We start from the raw sequence: 17,881 nt of genomic DNA, 5'->3' as shown, positions 1-17,881 counted from the left end.
GATTTTTGCCTCTTACCTTTAGGTTGGGAGATTCTGGAAACATTGTATTTTTTTGTCTCCTCCTCCTTTTCTTTTACCACAGGTTGCTCTAAATAATTTCTATTAATAACTCTTTCTGAGAATTCAGAGAGAAAGTCCTCTGAATAATCATTCTGAGAACTTAAACTTCTGTAGGAACACTGAGATCTGCTATAATCAACACTCTTATCAGAAGTGGGATCTTCACCAGTGTCTGGGCTTCTCTGACACTCTGCAGACTTCTGACTGTTTTCCAATGCCACAATGGGGAAATGCTCATCTATATTTGGTTTTGTTGTATCAGTCAAAGACATGGTAGACAACCTAATAGAAGAAAAGTATTTAAAAGTTTATAGTAATATTAAAATGAACTTATGCTTTATTATATTTTCTTTAAACTATAAATGGATAGTTAGGAAGGTGAAACATTATTTTGAAGTATTTTCTGAAAAATTTTCAGTTTGGTGTTTCCATTATTTCTATATAAAATGTAAGACCTTTGACAGCAAACTTTGGTGAGATAATAGCCACAGATGGTATGAAATAAAATCTATAGCCCATTTACCAATTGGTGAATTATACTGTCATTCTTTAAGGCTAGTTATTTGTTGGGATATTTTGCTTTGATTAGAACTGAAGAAAATGACAGTATTTGGTAAGTTTGGACACCTGATATGGGAAATGTGAAATTCAAACATATTTGTGAACATGCACACACTTTCATTTACTAATGATGAAATCATGTGTTTTTGAGAGTAAACAGATAGAGGAGAATGTAATTAATTTACTAGTTGTTCTAGAAGTAGTTATTCGTTCTAAAATTAAGACTAATCAGTGGGTTCCAGTGATGTAAACTTGACCAAAGGATTATAAGGTTCCTTAGTTCTTAATTCAGGAACTTTGCATTCCTTTCTATGATTTATTTAAATTAATACTTCATGGCAATAATTTCCCTGGTTGATACTACATCATGATAGAAGACGCAGTTCAGAAAAACATATTGACTGGCACGGGAAAATCATCCAGGGATTGGAACTTTTTTTTGAAGAAAATCTACCAAATGGAAAATTTATATTTGTTTAATAAAGAACTGACTATATTTTAGGCTACATAAAACCCAGACTTTTATAAATAACAGATTTGAAAGAATTAAAACTGAGTGTGTCAAGACTTCTGGGAAGATGGACTAGGAGAGGCAGTGCAAACTTCTACCCTGTGGAATAATTACAGAAAAGGCAGAAAACCACCAGGACAGCGGTTCCAGGGTACCAGACGGCCCTCTACAGTGTACAGTGGGGACCTGGGTGAAAAAGCAGAGACATTAGGACTGAAAGGACGGGGTGGCAGCTCCGTGCAGGCCCGAGCGGGAGAAGCAGGAGCTCTGCACTCCCGCGTTTCAGCAGCCGGCTGGGGAGATGACCCTCCTCAGGCCTGGGCCTGCAGCCGGGAGCTCCGCGGGGGGTCTCGGGAGGCCGCGGACCCGCGCTGGCCATGCACAATCATGTTCGTGCAGCGCGCGGGGCCTAACCCCTCAGTCCTGAGCAGGCTGTAGTAGGGCCCTCCCCTCGGGAGGAGAGGGGACGCAGAGCTGAGCAGAGCCGATCTGACAATTAGCAGGCGAGAGACACTGTGCCGCTGCCTTTCCTCTGCCGCCACGGAAAAACACAGCGTGCACGGCCGAGAGGCAGGGATAAGGGAGGGGCCACACGGAAGCACCAGGAGCCCCCCCACCCCACTCCAGGGCCCGGGGGCGGGCAGGGACCTTGTGGGCCGACTAAAAGCTACGGGCTGGGGACGGTGAAACTTGCAGCCCCACTGCCCCAGATTGATCACTTGGAGGCCTGGGAACCCCCAGACCCACTGCGCCCTTAAGCAGGTTCTCCCCAATGCACAGCGCCCACCCCCCACTCTGGGGCTGGCAGGCTCCAGCGGACTGCTGGGTTGATCCATTTCCACCCCTTGTCATTAGATATCCCTGAAGACTGAGACAGTGGTCAAATGAGAGGGAGGAGTAGCAACAGGAGGAGTAGAAACAGACAAGACAGGATTTAACAAAAGATTATAATTGAATCATTATACAGGTATTTTCTTTAGTTTCTAGTGTATTAGAACAGCTAGAAGGAAATAACTGAAATTGTGGAGCTGTAACCCACACTATACTTTGAAATTTGCTCTATAACCACTTGTTAAACTGTACTTTGAAAGTTGTAACTTTTCTGTATATACATTTCATAATAAAAAATGTTAAAAAAACTGAACATCTGATTATTAAAGATTTAATTATTCAATGTGAAAAACCAAAATCTATTTTTTTTTGGAATGAAACAATAATTTAGTAAAATAAACTTCAAAGAACTAAAGTTTAAAAGTGAAAAATCAAAATGAAATTTATGGATGTAACCCTAATTTCTAATCAGGGGCATATGATATCACACAGTTGAAAGTCCTTGTAACCAAAGACCATGATTGAAAAATAATTTAATCAAGGACGTCTTTTATTTAGGATGCATTTGATTCTAATTAAATCCAATTTAAATTAATTTAAATACAGGTGTGCTTTGTTTTTAGATCAGGAATTTGTGTTTCAGTTCAGTGAATTACTCCCCAAAAGCAACTGTCGCACGTTGATTTACGGTTCCATTTAGCTAAAATAACAGGTTTTTTGCTCCTAGGACCTTACTAAACTTACCAAAAGATTGGTTTTTACTTCTATTTTGTTTTTAAATTATTTTCTTGCTCTTGGGAATAGATACTAGTGTTAAACTACTGATTGAACTGAATACTCTGTGTGACAAACAAGGCCACAGGCCAATGTCTCTGCTCTTTGTTTCACAGAGACTCTCCCCGTCATGCCCCAACAAGTCTGCAAGGTGACAACAAACTGACCTTTATCTAAGGCTGTTCCCTGGGAGAGGCCAACAGCCCACAGGTAAAATACACATTCCCCAACAACCCTGAAGTTTCAGATGAAAGTTCTCCCCTAAGAACAATGAGGCCAGCTTGAGGATCGTTCATAGATGTGGCTCTTCGTACAGCCCTTATCCTTGATACTTTAGAAAGACTAGATTACAATGTACAAACACTTTGATACTTGGATAAGCCCTCAGAGTAATCTAAAGCAAAGATTTATAAAGGAGGGAATGGAAAGTCAAATACTCTGGATCCTAAATATATTCATTCAATAAACTTAACTTTAGTTAAAAAGCAAATGGTTTTGCATTTCTCTGTAATGCTACTGGGATAAGGCACAGGAACACCACCGCAATCTCTTTCACATCAGCCTACCTCAATAGCAGATTGAAACAAATGAATCCATCTCCTGGGGTCTTTAAAAGGATTCTTTTTTCCTTTGAATACTCTCAATTCTCCTGTTTTATCAAGAAAGCAAAAGAGAAATTAGCTGGATCAGATCCTTTCCAAGAGGAATGTAATATCACTTTTTCTACAAAGAGGTGTTTTTAAAAAAACCATTTTCTGCCTGTGCTTAAACCTTTTGCCTTTTCTTCCAATGAAATTCATCAGGCAGTTCATACTTTCTCCAAGGAATCTTAGCCTAAACAATTGTCTTAGAAACATCAGTATCAGAATTAATATTTAACTAGCGATTTTACTTTCTGTAAATATCCAAGCTTTCATATCATCTGGTCCTAGCAACAAAAAAGGCAACAGGTTCAGATAGGTTGAGACTGTCTACCTTTTCCACCTTTAAGTTTAGTGCTTTAAAAAAAATTAAGCAGTACAGCTGCAAACAACACACTGATGGTAAAGTCACATAAACTAAGGCAAAGAATTTATCTATCCAGACACATTCTGGTGCAGTGGGCAGGAGCAGAGGCAAAGATTCTTGTTTTCAGTCTTTGTGTTTTGGTGTGAGAGACCCTGAAGGCCTGAACATGCTCCTCGGGAGCCCTTGCATATCCCCAGCTGCTGCACTCCCCACCTGCCAGTCTTGCTGAGGACCTTGGCCCCTAACTTCCTCCCCACCCAGCTAGATTAACCCAAACAATGGCTGCTAGTCTGCAAGAACAATTTGTTTTTTTGACCCACTGTTCCCGACACTAGCTGAACTTCGGCTGAACTGTCCTGTTAAAGTCCAATAAAAATTCCTCCTCCTTCCCCACCTTACAACCTTCTTCCCAAGGCTTTTCTTGCAGCTGTTTTTGGATAGCCTTCTGCTAATGGTTGATCTGGTTGATTTTCTTCCACATTAGAAAATAGCTTTCCCCTTGTTCAGGGTTTTCAAGGTTTTCGGGTTTTTTTATATGCAGGCACACTTGCTGCAAGGTGGGTTTGGCATGGGCCAAACAGATCAGTTTATCAATAGTTAACAGTTTCTCTCCACTTTGTGCCAGCTCTTATTAAGACCAATCTCGTATGCCCTAATGAATATTTACCTAAAATATGTGGATGTAGTTATAGGTTTAACAATGACTGCTTTGTATAGCAATCTCTCCAATATATGCTATCAATTCAAGAGTGTTTTTCACATCGCATTCACATGTCCAATAGCTCCAGCTGAGGGAGGGAGTGTGACAGAGCAGAAGGTGCACAGACAACTGGAAGGCAGACAGCTTTGGGTCTGAAAGCAGATCTCTCACTTCGGGAAGGGATCTTGGCCACCAGTAAAATGTAAATAAGAATGCTGATTTCACAGGTTCATCATGGGAGATGAGAGACTGTGAAAATATCTTTCAGTACCTTCACATAGTTAAGCACTCAACAGATACCAGGTTCTCCTCCTGGAGGGGTAAATCTGGGACAAACACAGGACAGCCAGTGGCACTGCCAGTATCTTCCTGTAAGATCTGCAACGAGCTCTGTCTATTTCCCCATGAACTATTTCACCAGGACAAGGCTTGGATACTCCCACTAGACTGAAAACTCCTTGAAGGTAAAGACTGTGTCTTGTCACTGTTGTAAGTTGGGCCCAGCATACTGCTGCCACCCAGCCAATACTTAAAAACACTTGAAGAATGATCACCAGCAACAGCACCTGCTGTGTGCCATGCACTGGGGCAGGATAGCAGAATAGGAGCCTTACATATATGAGCTCACTTGGTCACAACATTCCTGTGAGATGGGTGTTATTAACCTACTTTACAAAGGACACTGAGGCTCAGCAAGGTTAAGTAACTTGTCCAAGGACACACAGCTAGTGAGTGGCAGTACTGAATTCTGAATCCAGGTCTGTCTGCCTTTAAACCCAGGTCTGTACTGAATTCTGAACTCAGGTCTGTATGAACCATAATGCCTGACCAACACAGACATCATTTGACCCCTAGCTACTTACCGCTGCAACCTTACATTAAATGTCAAAACCTGTGATAAGCCTAAGGGAATTACTATCTGGCTTTTTAAAATCCTAGGCTATGCTGATCTTGTGTTATGGATTGAATCACGTCCCCCACAAAGACATGCTCAAGTCCTAACCCCTAGTCCTGTGGATGTGAACTCATTTTGTAAACAAGATCTTCAAAGATCCTATTAAAATGAGGCTAAATTGAATTAGGGTGGGTCTTAAACCCTGGAGACCTTATAAGTCGAGGAAACATGGATGCAGGAGGAGTGAGGATGAGACAGACCGAGACAGACCGGCATGTGAGAGGCAGAGAATAAGTTATGGATTCCCGGCAAACTCCCTCCAGAATGCTACAGACTTGGAGAAAGTATAGCCTGCTGACACCTTGATTTTGGACTTCTAGCCTCCAGAACTGTGAGACCCGAATTCCTGTTGCTTAAGCCCACTAGTCTGTGGTATTTGTTACAGCAACCCTGGCAAACTGAGACCTCATATCCTGCAGCTTTGCTAAAAGTTCTAGTAGCTTTTTTCTGTAAATCTCATTAGACTTTCTACAGAGAAGACACCATCTGTGAATGTGGATCCTTTTATTTCTTTTTCTTGCCTGGTTGTGCTGGCTAGAACCTCCAGTACAAGGTTGAACAGAAGTAGTGGTGAGAGTGGATGTCCTTGTCTTATTCTTGATCTTAGGGGGAAAGCACTTGGTCTTTCACTGTAAGTATAATGTTAGCTGTAGGGTTTTCACTAATACCCTTTATTAGGTTGAGGAAATTCTCTTCTATTCATTATTTACCTAAGGAAGTGCAGCAAATAAGGAAGTGAAGAAAAGCAGGTATAAAGAGGACATGGTGGGGGGTGGTATATAAAAGGGAGAGGAAAGAGACAGGAAATGACAGAAGTCCATTTGGGATGCTAGCTGAAGGCTGAGGGAATGTCCACCCGGAAACCCTCTCCCCATCCAGGCTCAGATGGTGAGGATTTGCTGCAAGCAAGAACACACTAGACCAACCAAAAATGCTTTGCTTCCCTAAACCAGTTAAGTTTCTGAATCTTTTAGGAAGAACCATGTAAAGCTCCCTCAGACTTCATACTGTGTCTGATTTTAGGAAAGGGAGGTCAGGAAATCTGAAAACCAAGTTTGATTCTTGACTATTACAGAAGTCAGCAATGAGATGTGCCCTGAATGCACATATCAAATAGCTCTGGAACACTCGGTCTGTAAAACACCAGTTTTCTTACTGGCCTGTTAAAAATCGACTGATGACTAGCATCCGGTCTGTAACTGCACTTTCAAGTCACTTATACTGCTTTTAGACTGACTTTGTATTCTTATAAATAGGTTAGACTTCACTACTGTCAGCAATAAAAAATATATGAAGGCTCCACATATATGGATTCCTGATTATCTGGCACATAATTGGAAAATCTAGGCTTTAGGCCAACCATCTAACATACTACTTAATTAACCAATCAGTATGTTCAGTCAAAGAACAATTTTTAGTATCTGCAAGGCAGTGGGGTTCTGAAGAAGACACACTTCTGCCTTTAAGGAGTTTAAAATAAGCCAAGTTAGTAATTATGTAATTAATATTTATTAATATTTATTTACAGTTACTATACTATCTTTTGATGGCAGTACATAATTCAGATCCATTTCAACTGCATTTATATTCTGAACAATCAGTGCTGACAGTATAATGGAGCCCATTTTATTGAATAATTTCACTATGCTCCTATCACTATAGAGTTTATAGTAGTTTCGTGCTTTTATGACTAAGGAACTCAACCTACAATTAAAAACACTATTCCAATGAAAAAATGTGATGTTTTCTGATACGTTTCCCTGGAATGCACCACGGTGAAAAGGGATGACTGCCGATAGAAACAACAAACTTTTATATTTTGTTTATCTAATTACAAAATGAGAAATAAGAAAGGTTCAAGATCAAGGTATTGTTGGGCAGTGCCCCACCCCACCCTTAGGAATTCTGCAAGTCTGCATGTCTAAAATTTTAAACTTTCCCACTCCTAAGCTCCCGCTCTCAAACCAGCCAATGGAAACCTGCCCATCCCATATAAGCTCCACAGTTCCCTCTCTCAGGGTCGTTGCATGGCTGGACAACAAAGCTCCTTTGAACGAGTTTTAGTCTCTTCTCTTCCCAGTGGAAAAACCTAACAGGTTTATATCTTGCTCCTCAGTTGTCCTCAATCCTGCTTTTGCAATAATGCAGATGCAAAACATAAACACCCACTGAAATGTTTTTAAAATGAATTAATGCATACCTATTGTACTTTATCAAACTTCCCTAAGATGTCTGAAGATCAAATATATGATCTGGGCGGAGGGTTCTTCATACTGTAGTATTTATGAGATTTTCAGAATAGTCTTTTTGACATGTTTTGGTCTCTTTTTAAAGAAAGAACATATTTCAAAAAACCTAGAATGAAATTACAAAAGGAAAAGGTTAAGAGGTCACAAGTAAACATATTCAAGTAAGAAGAATAAAAGTTTTGAACCAGTATTCATTAATTATATGTATTCGTTTGCATTATGGTTTGCTGTTTACTCCAACACTAAGGCTTTTTATCTGTCACAGTAAGCAGCTATTGGCGGTTGACTGGGAAATTCTTGGTTGTAGTTATGCAGTCATGCTGAGATAAGATTTGAAGGAGCCATACAGAGCAGTGCCTCTTGACATTTTTTAGACAGAGCAAAATATCCCGTGGCTCACCATCCTATTCTTTCTTTCCAGTGGGGAGTTGAACAAAAGTAATGAGTTTTTGGAATTAGGTGTTTTACACCTGTAAACAACACAAAGACTGTGTTGTTTTTCTGAAGTCCCTCCTGGTACTACCATTGGGCGCTGGACTTTATTTGAGAAGCACTGATGTTGAGAAGACTTAGTAATATACACCACAATTCATTCTTCTGGCTAAACGACTAGTTTCATAGACTATCAGATTCTGGGCTTTTATTGCAACCAGAAAATCTTAATTCTTAAAGGTAAATCCTCTGTAATGAAGTTATAATTCATAGGGATTACTGAGTTTAAATGGTTACAACTGTGTTTCCCAACCCAAATTATTCTGTGGGTGAGTAATTGTACTCTTAATTAGCCTTGCTTCATGAGAAATGATAGCTTGACAGATAAGTTTTCCCTCTCATCCATTTTCAATACTTCATATATCCCTTTTCCTACTTTATTTTTTTCCCTAGCACATATTACTTTCTAACATAATATATATTTTATTTGGCTTGTTTATTGCCTGACTTTCCCAATGAGTTATGTGCTTTATGTAGCCATGCCCACATCAAGTCTACTACTGTATACCCAGTGCCTAGGAGAGTTCCTGGCAAGTAAGTGCTGTCTCCATATCCATCACTCCTGACAAAACTTCTTACTAATGCTGACCCCAACTCATCATTTCCTAAATGAACATTTTTTCAGTATAATAACACACATTGTAAACTAAAAATCTAGCCTCATGTTTAATATTGAAACACTAGGTATTTTATGTTACCATAAGGATTAAGAAAAGGATGCCCACTGTCACTGCTACTAATTAACATTTTTCTGGAGGTATGCGCCAATGAAATTGGACATGAGAAAGAAATAAGAGGTATAAATATTGGAAAAGAAGAGGCAAATTTTCACTATGGGTAGATGTCATGATCATATATCTAGAAAACCTATAAAACACTATGAAAAGGATTCAACTGAACTATAGGTTACTAAGTAAATACAAAAACAATCTTTTCTACATGCAAACTAAAATGACTTAGAAAATAGATGAAAACATCCCACATACTATATAGGCAAAAAAATATAGGAGTGTTTGTTTATAAAAATAAAAAAAAATTTAAAATATAACAAAAAATTTAAAACACCTGATTTAAGTTTAATGTGAATAATATAAAGAAAATCTTAAAACTTTACTGAAAGAAATAAAAGAAGACTTAAATAAGTGCAAAGACATATTGCGTTCTTAAATAAGAAGGTCCAAGACCAAAAGGATATAAATTCCCTATAATTTAATCTACACTATCAATGCATTCCCAGTCAAAATGCCAAGAGTAATTTTTTTGAAATTTGACAAAATGATGCTAAATTTATATGGAAAATAAATATGGAAGAATACACAAGATTCTGAAATAGAACCATGAAGACAACCTCTATTAGATAATAGAGAAATAAAGCTACAGTCATTAAAATAGCCTGACACTAGTATTTAACAGTAATATAATGAAATAGAGAGTTCAGAAATAGAAACAAGTACATATGGAAACCTAGTATAAGACAAACATGGAGCAAAGTGAACTATTCAACAAATGATGGTGGGACAACTGGGGAGACATCGGGAAATCAAAATAAAAGTGAATCCTTACTGCATTCCTTACACCAAAATTAATGTTACATTACACATGTAAATGTTAAAAAGAAATCTTAAAAGAAAACAAGACATAAAAGCCACAAAACATAAAAGAAATACTGATAAAAATAACTGCATAAAACTAAAACTTCTGTGTAACAAACAAAAAAATCAAAGTCAAAAGTTAAATCACAAATGGGAAAACTACTTTTGACACATATGACAAGGGGATTATTTTTTTAATTTACAAAGAACTCTTGAGATGATAAAGAAAATGATAAAGGTTAATCCTTCAGTAAAATGGGCAAAGGATATGAAAAAGCACATTACAGAAACACAGACGACCAAGAAATACATTAAGAGATATTCAATACAGAAACACAGACGACCAAGAAATACATTAAGAGATATTCAAGCTTACTCATAATTAACAAAATGCAAATTGAAACAATTAGATTCCATTTTTCATCCATCTGAATAGCAAAAATTAAAGAATTGGGTGGATCAGATTGCTGTTATTATGACTAATAATACTGATAATGCATACATTTTTGAAATATAAAAGAATCAAGCATACCTCTGCACATGTGGATGTGGAAAAATTTCTGAGACATAATTCATTTTCTAATCAATGCCTACATGGTGGCTACCACTTTCTGTAATGAAAGGCATCAAAACACCATTTTTAAGATTTTAAGACTTGCATTTTGTCCTATGGCAGGCTGAACAATGGCCCCCCAAAGATGTTCATATCCTAACCCCCAAAACCTGTGAATGCCACTTGATATTGCAAAACGGATGTTGCAGATGATCACGGATTTTGAGATGGGAAGATTATCATGGATTATCTGGGTGGGCCTGAGGTAATCACAAGGGTGCTTCTAGGAGGAAGGAAAGAGGAGTCAGAGTTAGAAGAAGGCCCTATGATGGCAAGAGCAGAGGGAAGCAGAGTCAGAGAAAAGATGTTATGCCCCTGGCTTGGAGGATGGAGGAAGGGGCCACAAGGCAAAGAATATAGTCTTTTCAAGAATTCAGAAAATGCAAAGAAGCAGATTTTCCTCTGGAGCCTCCAGAAACACCCAGCCCTGCTGACACCTGGATTTTAGCCCTGTTTGACTCATTTTGGATTTCTGACCTTCGGAACTGTAAGAGAATAAATTTGTGTTGTTTAAGGCATTGGGTTTGTGGGAATTGGTTACAGCAGCAATAAGAAACTAATACAGGTGCCTAAAAAAAAGCATCATGAATTAAAATGAGGCTAAAAACAGGCTTTTAAAATGTAAATGAAATGCACTATTAAAAACTTCAAGAAGCTAAAGAAGAGGGTAAGTTCAAAGGCTTTGGGAAAGTGTTTTAATGCTCCTGGAAACTGTCTTGCTTTACCTTGTCTGGACTCGATCTAGGAAAAAGATGACCAACCCTGGGGAGCTGGTGGGATTGTGTGACCTAGAAAACGGGTTGGAGAAAACCACAGACTCTCTCATAAGCAGTCAGGAAGGGGCTAAAAGCAAGAAGCCTGGCACTTGTGCAGAGGCTTTGGTGGAGTGCACCTGGAGGCAGAGCTGAGAGGTGAGGGGGAGAAGAGGTGAGGGAAAGAGGGTGATGAGAGGGGGGCAGTAGCCAGCAAGGCTCGATTAATTACACAAAGCAAGTGAGTTAATTGAGGGAATATGTCAATATATTTAGCATCATGGGAGCCAGGTTTCTCACTGCCTGAAAGAGTTTTACTTACACAGGGAGAGGCTAAAAAGAACCCTAAGGTTTTGGTTGGGAATTGGAAACACTGAGTTAAAAAAAAAATAGAGATAGAGAAATAGTTACACATCTATGAAAATATGTGCATACATATGTGTAAGTATTTATGTGTGTGTGGTATATATGTATATATTTCCTAACTCTTCTTCACTGAAAGGGCCTAGAAGCAATGGCACTCCAGTAGCAATGCGCACACTATGCAACCAGACCTAGATCTAAATACCAGTCACAACTAAAAGGAATCAGGGCTTCTTGAAGAAATGGATGATTCCAAGGCTGGGGTAGGCCAAGTACAAGATAAGCTGGTAGGTGTTAAAGGACACACAAGTCAACTTCTCACTGGTCAAATCCAGGACAATCTGAGCATCAAAATAAATAATGAGGATATAGGATTACAACCCACTGAATAAAAAAGGAATCCATGAGTCCATAGTGATATAAATGAATAAATAAATAATAAATGGGAGAGGGGAAGCTCTTCCTTTCAGAAGAATGACTAACACATGTACAAACAATGGTACAATAGGGAATCACTACTTGATAAATCTCACCGAGGAAGGTGAGGTAGGCAGGAGTTGCCAATGGAGGCTAAAGGCCAGTGATCGTAAGTCTGATAAGGAACAGGATTTGGCACAATATAAGACTCTCTGTAAAACACAAATCAAATACAAAGGAACCCTACAGTGGAGAAACCTGGCAGGAGGCCAACTGGACCAGGCAGTCACGTTCACATCACCAGTGGGGGCGGTGGTGGTGGTGGGGGGCAGGTGGCTGCCAGGTACCTCCCTGGGTGGTACACTGGGCAAGGGTCAGCTCTAGGGGCTTCCTGCCAAGAATGGGTGACCTGAGTCAGGACATGCGGAAACATCAGCCCGACTCAGACTGAGGGTCTTCCTACAGAACGAAAGGCTCGAACTTTCAAAAACTGCCAAGGGCAAAAGAGACAGGGAGAGAAGGAAGGAGACAGATGCATTGCTGGGACAGCTGAGGGATCTGGAAGAAGGGAATGCAGATGTTTTATGTACTGTTCTTGCAACTCTTCTCTAGGGTTGAGCTATTTAAAAATGAAGAATCACTAAATAAAAATAAAAAGGGCTGGCACAAAGAGATAAGCTGCTTGAGGAGAGGGGGATTACTTTTTGACACAGAGTTAAGCAGAATGTTAAGTGAATAGAAAAGCTGTTCCCTTAGCTTATAAATAAGGTATTAAGTAAGAGGACCACATCTTAGGGCTTTCAAGAGCACTTTTCAAATATTTCATCCACTTTTAAGATTATGTGTTCCTATTTTTTGCTTTAGAAATTTGGTTACTCTAAATACTGAAGAACGTAAGTTTAAGAATTCACAGCAGGTAAGATGAGGAGGAGTATGCTACAGAAGAAAAGAGGCTTGTGAGGCAAGACATCTGGGTGATATTCCCAGCTCTGCCAATACAACTGCTGTTTGGCATCAACTGCCTTATCTACGAGACTAGCTGATTGTTTTCAATGATTTCTAAGGTCTACTCCAGCACTAAAATCCATAAATTAAGTATACCTACATATATATATCAGAAATATCAAGCTTTATTTGATAATTTGAAAAATGCTCCATGCTCAGCGTTTGGTTACAGAGTACTTATGTAGGTTTTGGTCATTTAACAATTTTATACATTTTATTTATTTTTGATAAAAAGCTTAAATTCCCCAAGAAGCTCCTTCAGGATTTGAGAGAGTGTCTCTCTACTTCCACCAAGTGGAGGCAAATGCAGTGCACTGCAAGGCACGAAGGGAAATTTATTCAGTTCTAGGAATGGCTAAAAAACCAGCATAGAGTGTAACTTTTTAGCTCCACATTTAAAAATTTGTAGTGTTTAACTGATTGTTTTTTACTAGAATTTTTCATTCTTTCCATTCCAATAAAATTGTGCTAAAATGCTTACTCCACATTTAATATCTCTTACACATTAGAATGTTCCCTTCATCCATTCTTTCAATGTGTATTTGAGCATTCACTATGTGCCAGGAACTGTATGAGGTGTGGGATGAACACATATAGAAATGTTTCTGTTTTTGTGGCCCTTACATGTAGGCAATAATCACAATCATGAATACTCTAAGTGTTTTAGAAGAAAGAGAGGCCACCCTGGGTGGACACCTGACAAAGAAGCCTGATCTAGACAGCGGTCTGGGAGAAAATCCCTACAGAGCTGCCGTCTGAGTTGGGAAATGAAAGACCAAGAGGGAGGTAACTTCAAGGGGAATGAGAAAGGGTGGGGAGAAAGACCGCTGTAGACAGAAAAACTGGACCGGAGCCTGGTGGGTGGAGGAGACCCTGGGGGCTGGAGCCCAGTGAGAGGGCCAAGCAGTTCCAGATGGGCCTGCAGAGGTGGGTGGCTGAGCTGTTGCGGAGCCCTGAGAGGACGTGTGCTCAGGATCTGGGTCATGAATCCAAGAGCAAGGGGAGGAAAGAAGTGAGTAAAGGGGGAGGCTGGGCGAGGGATGGCATCATCAGCTGTGCCTTCTGCAGAGGTTACTCTGGCTGCAGCATGGGGGGAAGAATGGAAAAAAAGCCAGGGACCAGAGGGAACATGCGAAGGATCCACAGGAGACAAAATCTTCAGGGTTTGGTGATCATTTGGATGTTGGGGTGAGGGGAAGGGAGGTATCAAGGATGAATTCCTAGTTTACAGTGGAAGAGATCCCAGTGAGGGGTGGGTGGCAGCAGGGAGATGTTTGGTCTTGTGCATGTGGAGGTGGGGGTGTCTGAGAGATCTTAAGAGGCAATGCCATTCAGCTAAGTGGACATATGGATCCCGCTCAGAAAAGAAGGCCGAGCTGGAGAGATGAAGTTGGGAATCAAGGGCATAGAGATGGCATTTAAAGCTGTGGGCAGGAATTTGTGCCTCGTGTCAGAATATAGGAGGCCTGAAGAGAGAACAGTGCAGAGAAAAACTGAGCTTTGAGGCACTGCAGTATTAAGACAGCCCAGGAGAGGAGGGTGAATCAGAGTGGGGGCAGGAAAAGCAGAAGGGTGTGGGGTGCAGAGGCCAAGAGAGGAGGGTTTCAAGGCTGAGTCAGTGGTGTCGAATGCTGCTGAGAGAGAGGGAGATGGGCCTGGAAATGTCTGTGTAATTAGCGGATTCTGTTTTAGAATAGGGATGAGGGTAGAGGCCAGACTAGAAAGGGCTGAGGAATGAGACAAGGAATGGATGCACTGAGTGTGTCCATTCTTTAAAAAAAGTTTATCTGTCAAAGGGGAGGAGAGATTGGGCAGTAACTGGTAAGTGAAGGACAATGTGGGATCAAGAGATTCTTTTTCCTCTTTCTTTTCTGATGGGAAATGTGAATGTTTTGAAAGCCACGGGAAAGATCCAGTTGAGATGGAACAGGAGACTGGGTAATTGATAATGCAGGGTCTTGGCCAGTGGGAGGGGAAGGGATCCAAAGCACAGGTAGGAAGTGACCTTGGACAGGAGGAGGGAAGGAAGAAAAGACAGCACAGATGTAGGTAAGGCCTGCAGTTTTGGTAGCTGGAGATTGAGTGCATTCCTGTTTGAGAGCTTCATATCACATCATATGAAATGATGGTATGAGTGTGAGGTGGAAGATGAGATTTGAATAAAGTGGAGGTTCATGATTCACAACCTCCTACAGACCCTCAGCAAACTGCAGCAATCCTACTATGTTACTTTGGTCAATTGGGATTCAACCCAATGGAAAAAGAGAAAAGATGAGGGGCTGGGTACAACAGATTGGCAAGTGTGCCGGTATGGGGGCCATTAGCTTCCTGAGAGGAGAGTCCTGTCGCATTGACCACTGCATCAATTCAGGGGCTGACTCACTAGGGTACCAGTGCCCAGCCTGGAGACCATTACTTGCCCCCATCTTTTGGAGCTTGTTTAAAAAAATAAAAAGAAAAGAAAAAGTAGGGGACAGAGCCTAAATCCCTACATGACTCCTCCTTTTCACTTGTAAGAAAGCTCTGCATTTTATTCTTCCATATAGGTAGTTTCAAAGCCTATGCCATAGTTCTGTTCCAGGAACACTGTCATATTTATACCAAAGAAAGCTAACCTGCATCTTTCAATTTTTAGCTTGTTAACAGTAAAGTACTTCATGTTTTAGGTAGCCTTGTCTACCTGGCTTAGAAGTTGCAATTCTCAAAATACCTACTAAAAATACTGTATTTTTATCTATGGGAACTATAGAATTCATATAACTTTTTTTTTTTAACTTATTTATATGAAATAGAGAAAGAGAAAAGGGATATAGTATAAGACTACTAATGCTCAAGTGAGGGAGGGGTGAAGAACATAGGTAGGGAGATCAATTAAGAGGCAGTTGAAGCAGTCCAGGCACCAGATGGTGGCCTGAAGACAATGTGGGAAACAGTGAGAAAACAGGAGGCTGGTTTCCAGTGATCCGGGTGGGTAAGACAGCAGGAGGAGCAGCTATAGGGGAATATGAGGAGCTGTTTGGGACATGCTGAGTTTGAGATGTTGGGGACACCTAAGTGGAGACATGGTAGGAAGGACTTCACGGAGGTCTGGACTGGAGATACCCACTAGAGCTCATGAGCATTTAGACAAGTTTTGAGTCCCTGGGACTGGATGAATTCCTAGGGACTCAGCATAGATTGAGCAAAAAAAAAAAAAAAAAAAAAAAAAAGACTCAAGGTCCTGTTAAGCAGTGACAATTAGTCTGATAAAAGCTAACTGTTGGCATAAAGTGGCAACGAAGTGTTAAGGAGGAAGTTGTGGACAAGGGAGTGTAAGGCTGAGGTGGTGAGGGACACAGAAAGAAGACACTTCGGATTTCCAAATGCTGGGGATAGGGAAATGCCAGCCGTAAGGTTCAAACGAAAACCAAAACAAAGCATAAAGTAGGCAGAATCAATTTTGAAGGCATAAGATTCAGACATAAAAGGAAAATACTGGCGAAGGCCTAAGAGCGGGGAGAGGTGAACCCGGCCCACAGTTAGCTCTGACGGTCGGCTACCCCAGGGCCAGCCCGGAGGCCCCAGGGCTGCCCAGTGTGCAGGGGTCCCGGGGCCAGGAGGCGCCGCTGGCGGGTCTGTGTTTTGCAGGGAGCACGGCCACACTTCCTGAACAGAGGAGGGGCCCGCCAGAGGCTGCTCTGCACCAGGCGGCGCTTTGCGGGAGACCGCGGACAACCCGGCTAAGTTCACCCGGAGGTGAGACGCGGGAGCGAGGGCGGGGACTGGGTGACCAGGCAACACCGAAAGACCCAGAAATAGAGTTTGGCGGAGGGCTCCTGCCCCGGCGGCGGGGCGAGGAAGCCAGGACCGGCGCGACGCGCTACCGGGGAGAGGAGCCCGGGCCGTTACCTGCTCCGCGCTGCCGAAGTGCGGGCGCCAACCTGACAGGCTGGGGCCGTGCGCGCGTCGCCATGGAAACCGGCGCGCGGGGCCTCCTGGGACGGGCTGACGGCGGGGCAGGGCGCGCACGCGCTGGCTCGCGGACTCAGGTCCCGCCCCTCGGTCTGGAAAGCCGCGGCGCCGAGGGGCGTTTGGGGCGAGAGCGTGAATCGGCTGTCGAGCTTTTCGTCTGAGGAGAAAGGAGAGGCGTGTGTGGGCGCCCGTGACCCAGTGTCCCGCCGTCGGTCGTCGGCTCTTGGGACCCTGCCTTCGCCCCGGACACACCGGGGGCGACAAGGGACCCTTCCTTTTTCCGCTGGGCCGCTCTCGCCCACGCCCCGGGGTTTTTGATCCCGGGTCCGATGATCTCTTCTAGCCTATGCTAACGTCGGGTGGCCTAAGTTAGCAAGCGGGTGTGGACCCAGAGCAGAGCAGAGAGCTCCTTCCTCTTAACGCGTCTTAGCAAAGACGGTTCGGCTTTCTTTGTTGAGACTGAGGGCTCTTTTTGTTTTTTAAAAAGAAAAACACCCCGCCACCCCCCCCCAAAAAAAAAAAACTCTATCCAAAACAAGTCTTGTTTCGTGTAGAGAATTTAGAATGTACAGAAAATTGCAAAGAAAAAGTAAAAAAAACAAACAAAAAAAACACCGGGATGGTGAGATTATAGCTGATTTTTTCCCATATGATTTTTTATTGTAGAATATAACATGTATACATAAAAGTGATAACTTTCCAAGTGCAATTTAACAAGTAGTGAGCAAATTTCGAAGAATATCATAAGTTACAATTAGGCAGTTTCAGTTGTTTCCTTATGAAGCATGTATACAAAAAGGTAGTATCTTTCAAAGTATGATTTAAAAAGTAGATATAAGGGAATTTCCAAAGTTATTATGAGTTATAGTACCATAGTCAGTTCCTTATTGTGAAATATAACATATACAAAAAGGTATGGCTTTCAAATTACAATTTAACAAGTAGCTAAATTTCAAAGAATGTTATGGGTTATAGTTCCATCATTTCTATTCTTTCCTTCTATCCATTTTAATACCCTAGCGACTAAGAAAAAAGCAAATTATATAA

General features: G+C 41.3%; 1 protein-coding gene across 7 annotated transcripts in view; it reads right to left on the bottom strand.

Annotated features, from left to right (window-relative positions):
- LCA5L (lebercilin LCA5 like) overlaps positions 1-17,129 on the bottom strand; it is a 59,548-nt gene extending 42,419 nt beyond the window's left edge. For 4 of the 7 annotated variants that reach the window (XM_037831491.1, XM_037831502.1, XM_037831507.1 and 1 more), the window contains exons 1-5: positions 16,772-16,834; positions 10,266-10,344; positions 7,601-7,755; positions 3,304-3,386; positions 17-342 (exon numbers count right to left, since the gene is read on the bottom strand). In XM_037831491.1, the coding sequence (XP_037687419.1) occupies positions 17-332 (316 nt within the window). In that variant the 5' untranslated portion in view covers positions 333-342; positions 3,304-3,386; positions 7,601-7,755; positions 10,266-10,344; positions 16,772-16,834. Of the gene's footprint in view, positions 1-16; positions 343-3,303; positions 3,387-7,600; positions 7,756-10,265; positions 10,345-16,771 lie in introns of those variants that run through there. The other 3 variants (XM_037831492.1, XM_037831493.1, XM_037831495.1) reach the window with 3 other exon arrangements.
- Between the last annotated feature and the right edge of the window lie 752 nt (positions 17,130-17,881).

The sequence above is a fragment of the Choloepus didactylus genome, chromosome 1 (genome assembly GCF_015220235.1).
Source record: "Choloepus didactylus isolate mChoDid1 chromosome 1, mChoDid1.pri, whole genome shotgun sequence".
NCBI lineage: Eukaryota > Metazoa > Chordata > Mammalia > Pilosa > Megalonychidae > Choloepus > Choloepus didactylus.
The sequence above is the reverse complement of the archived record's forward strand: the minus strand, read 5'-3'. Positions and strand labels throughout refer to the sequence as shown.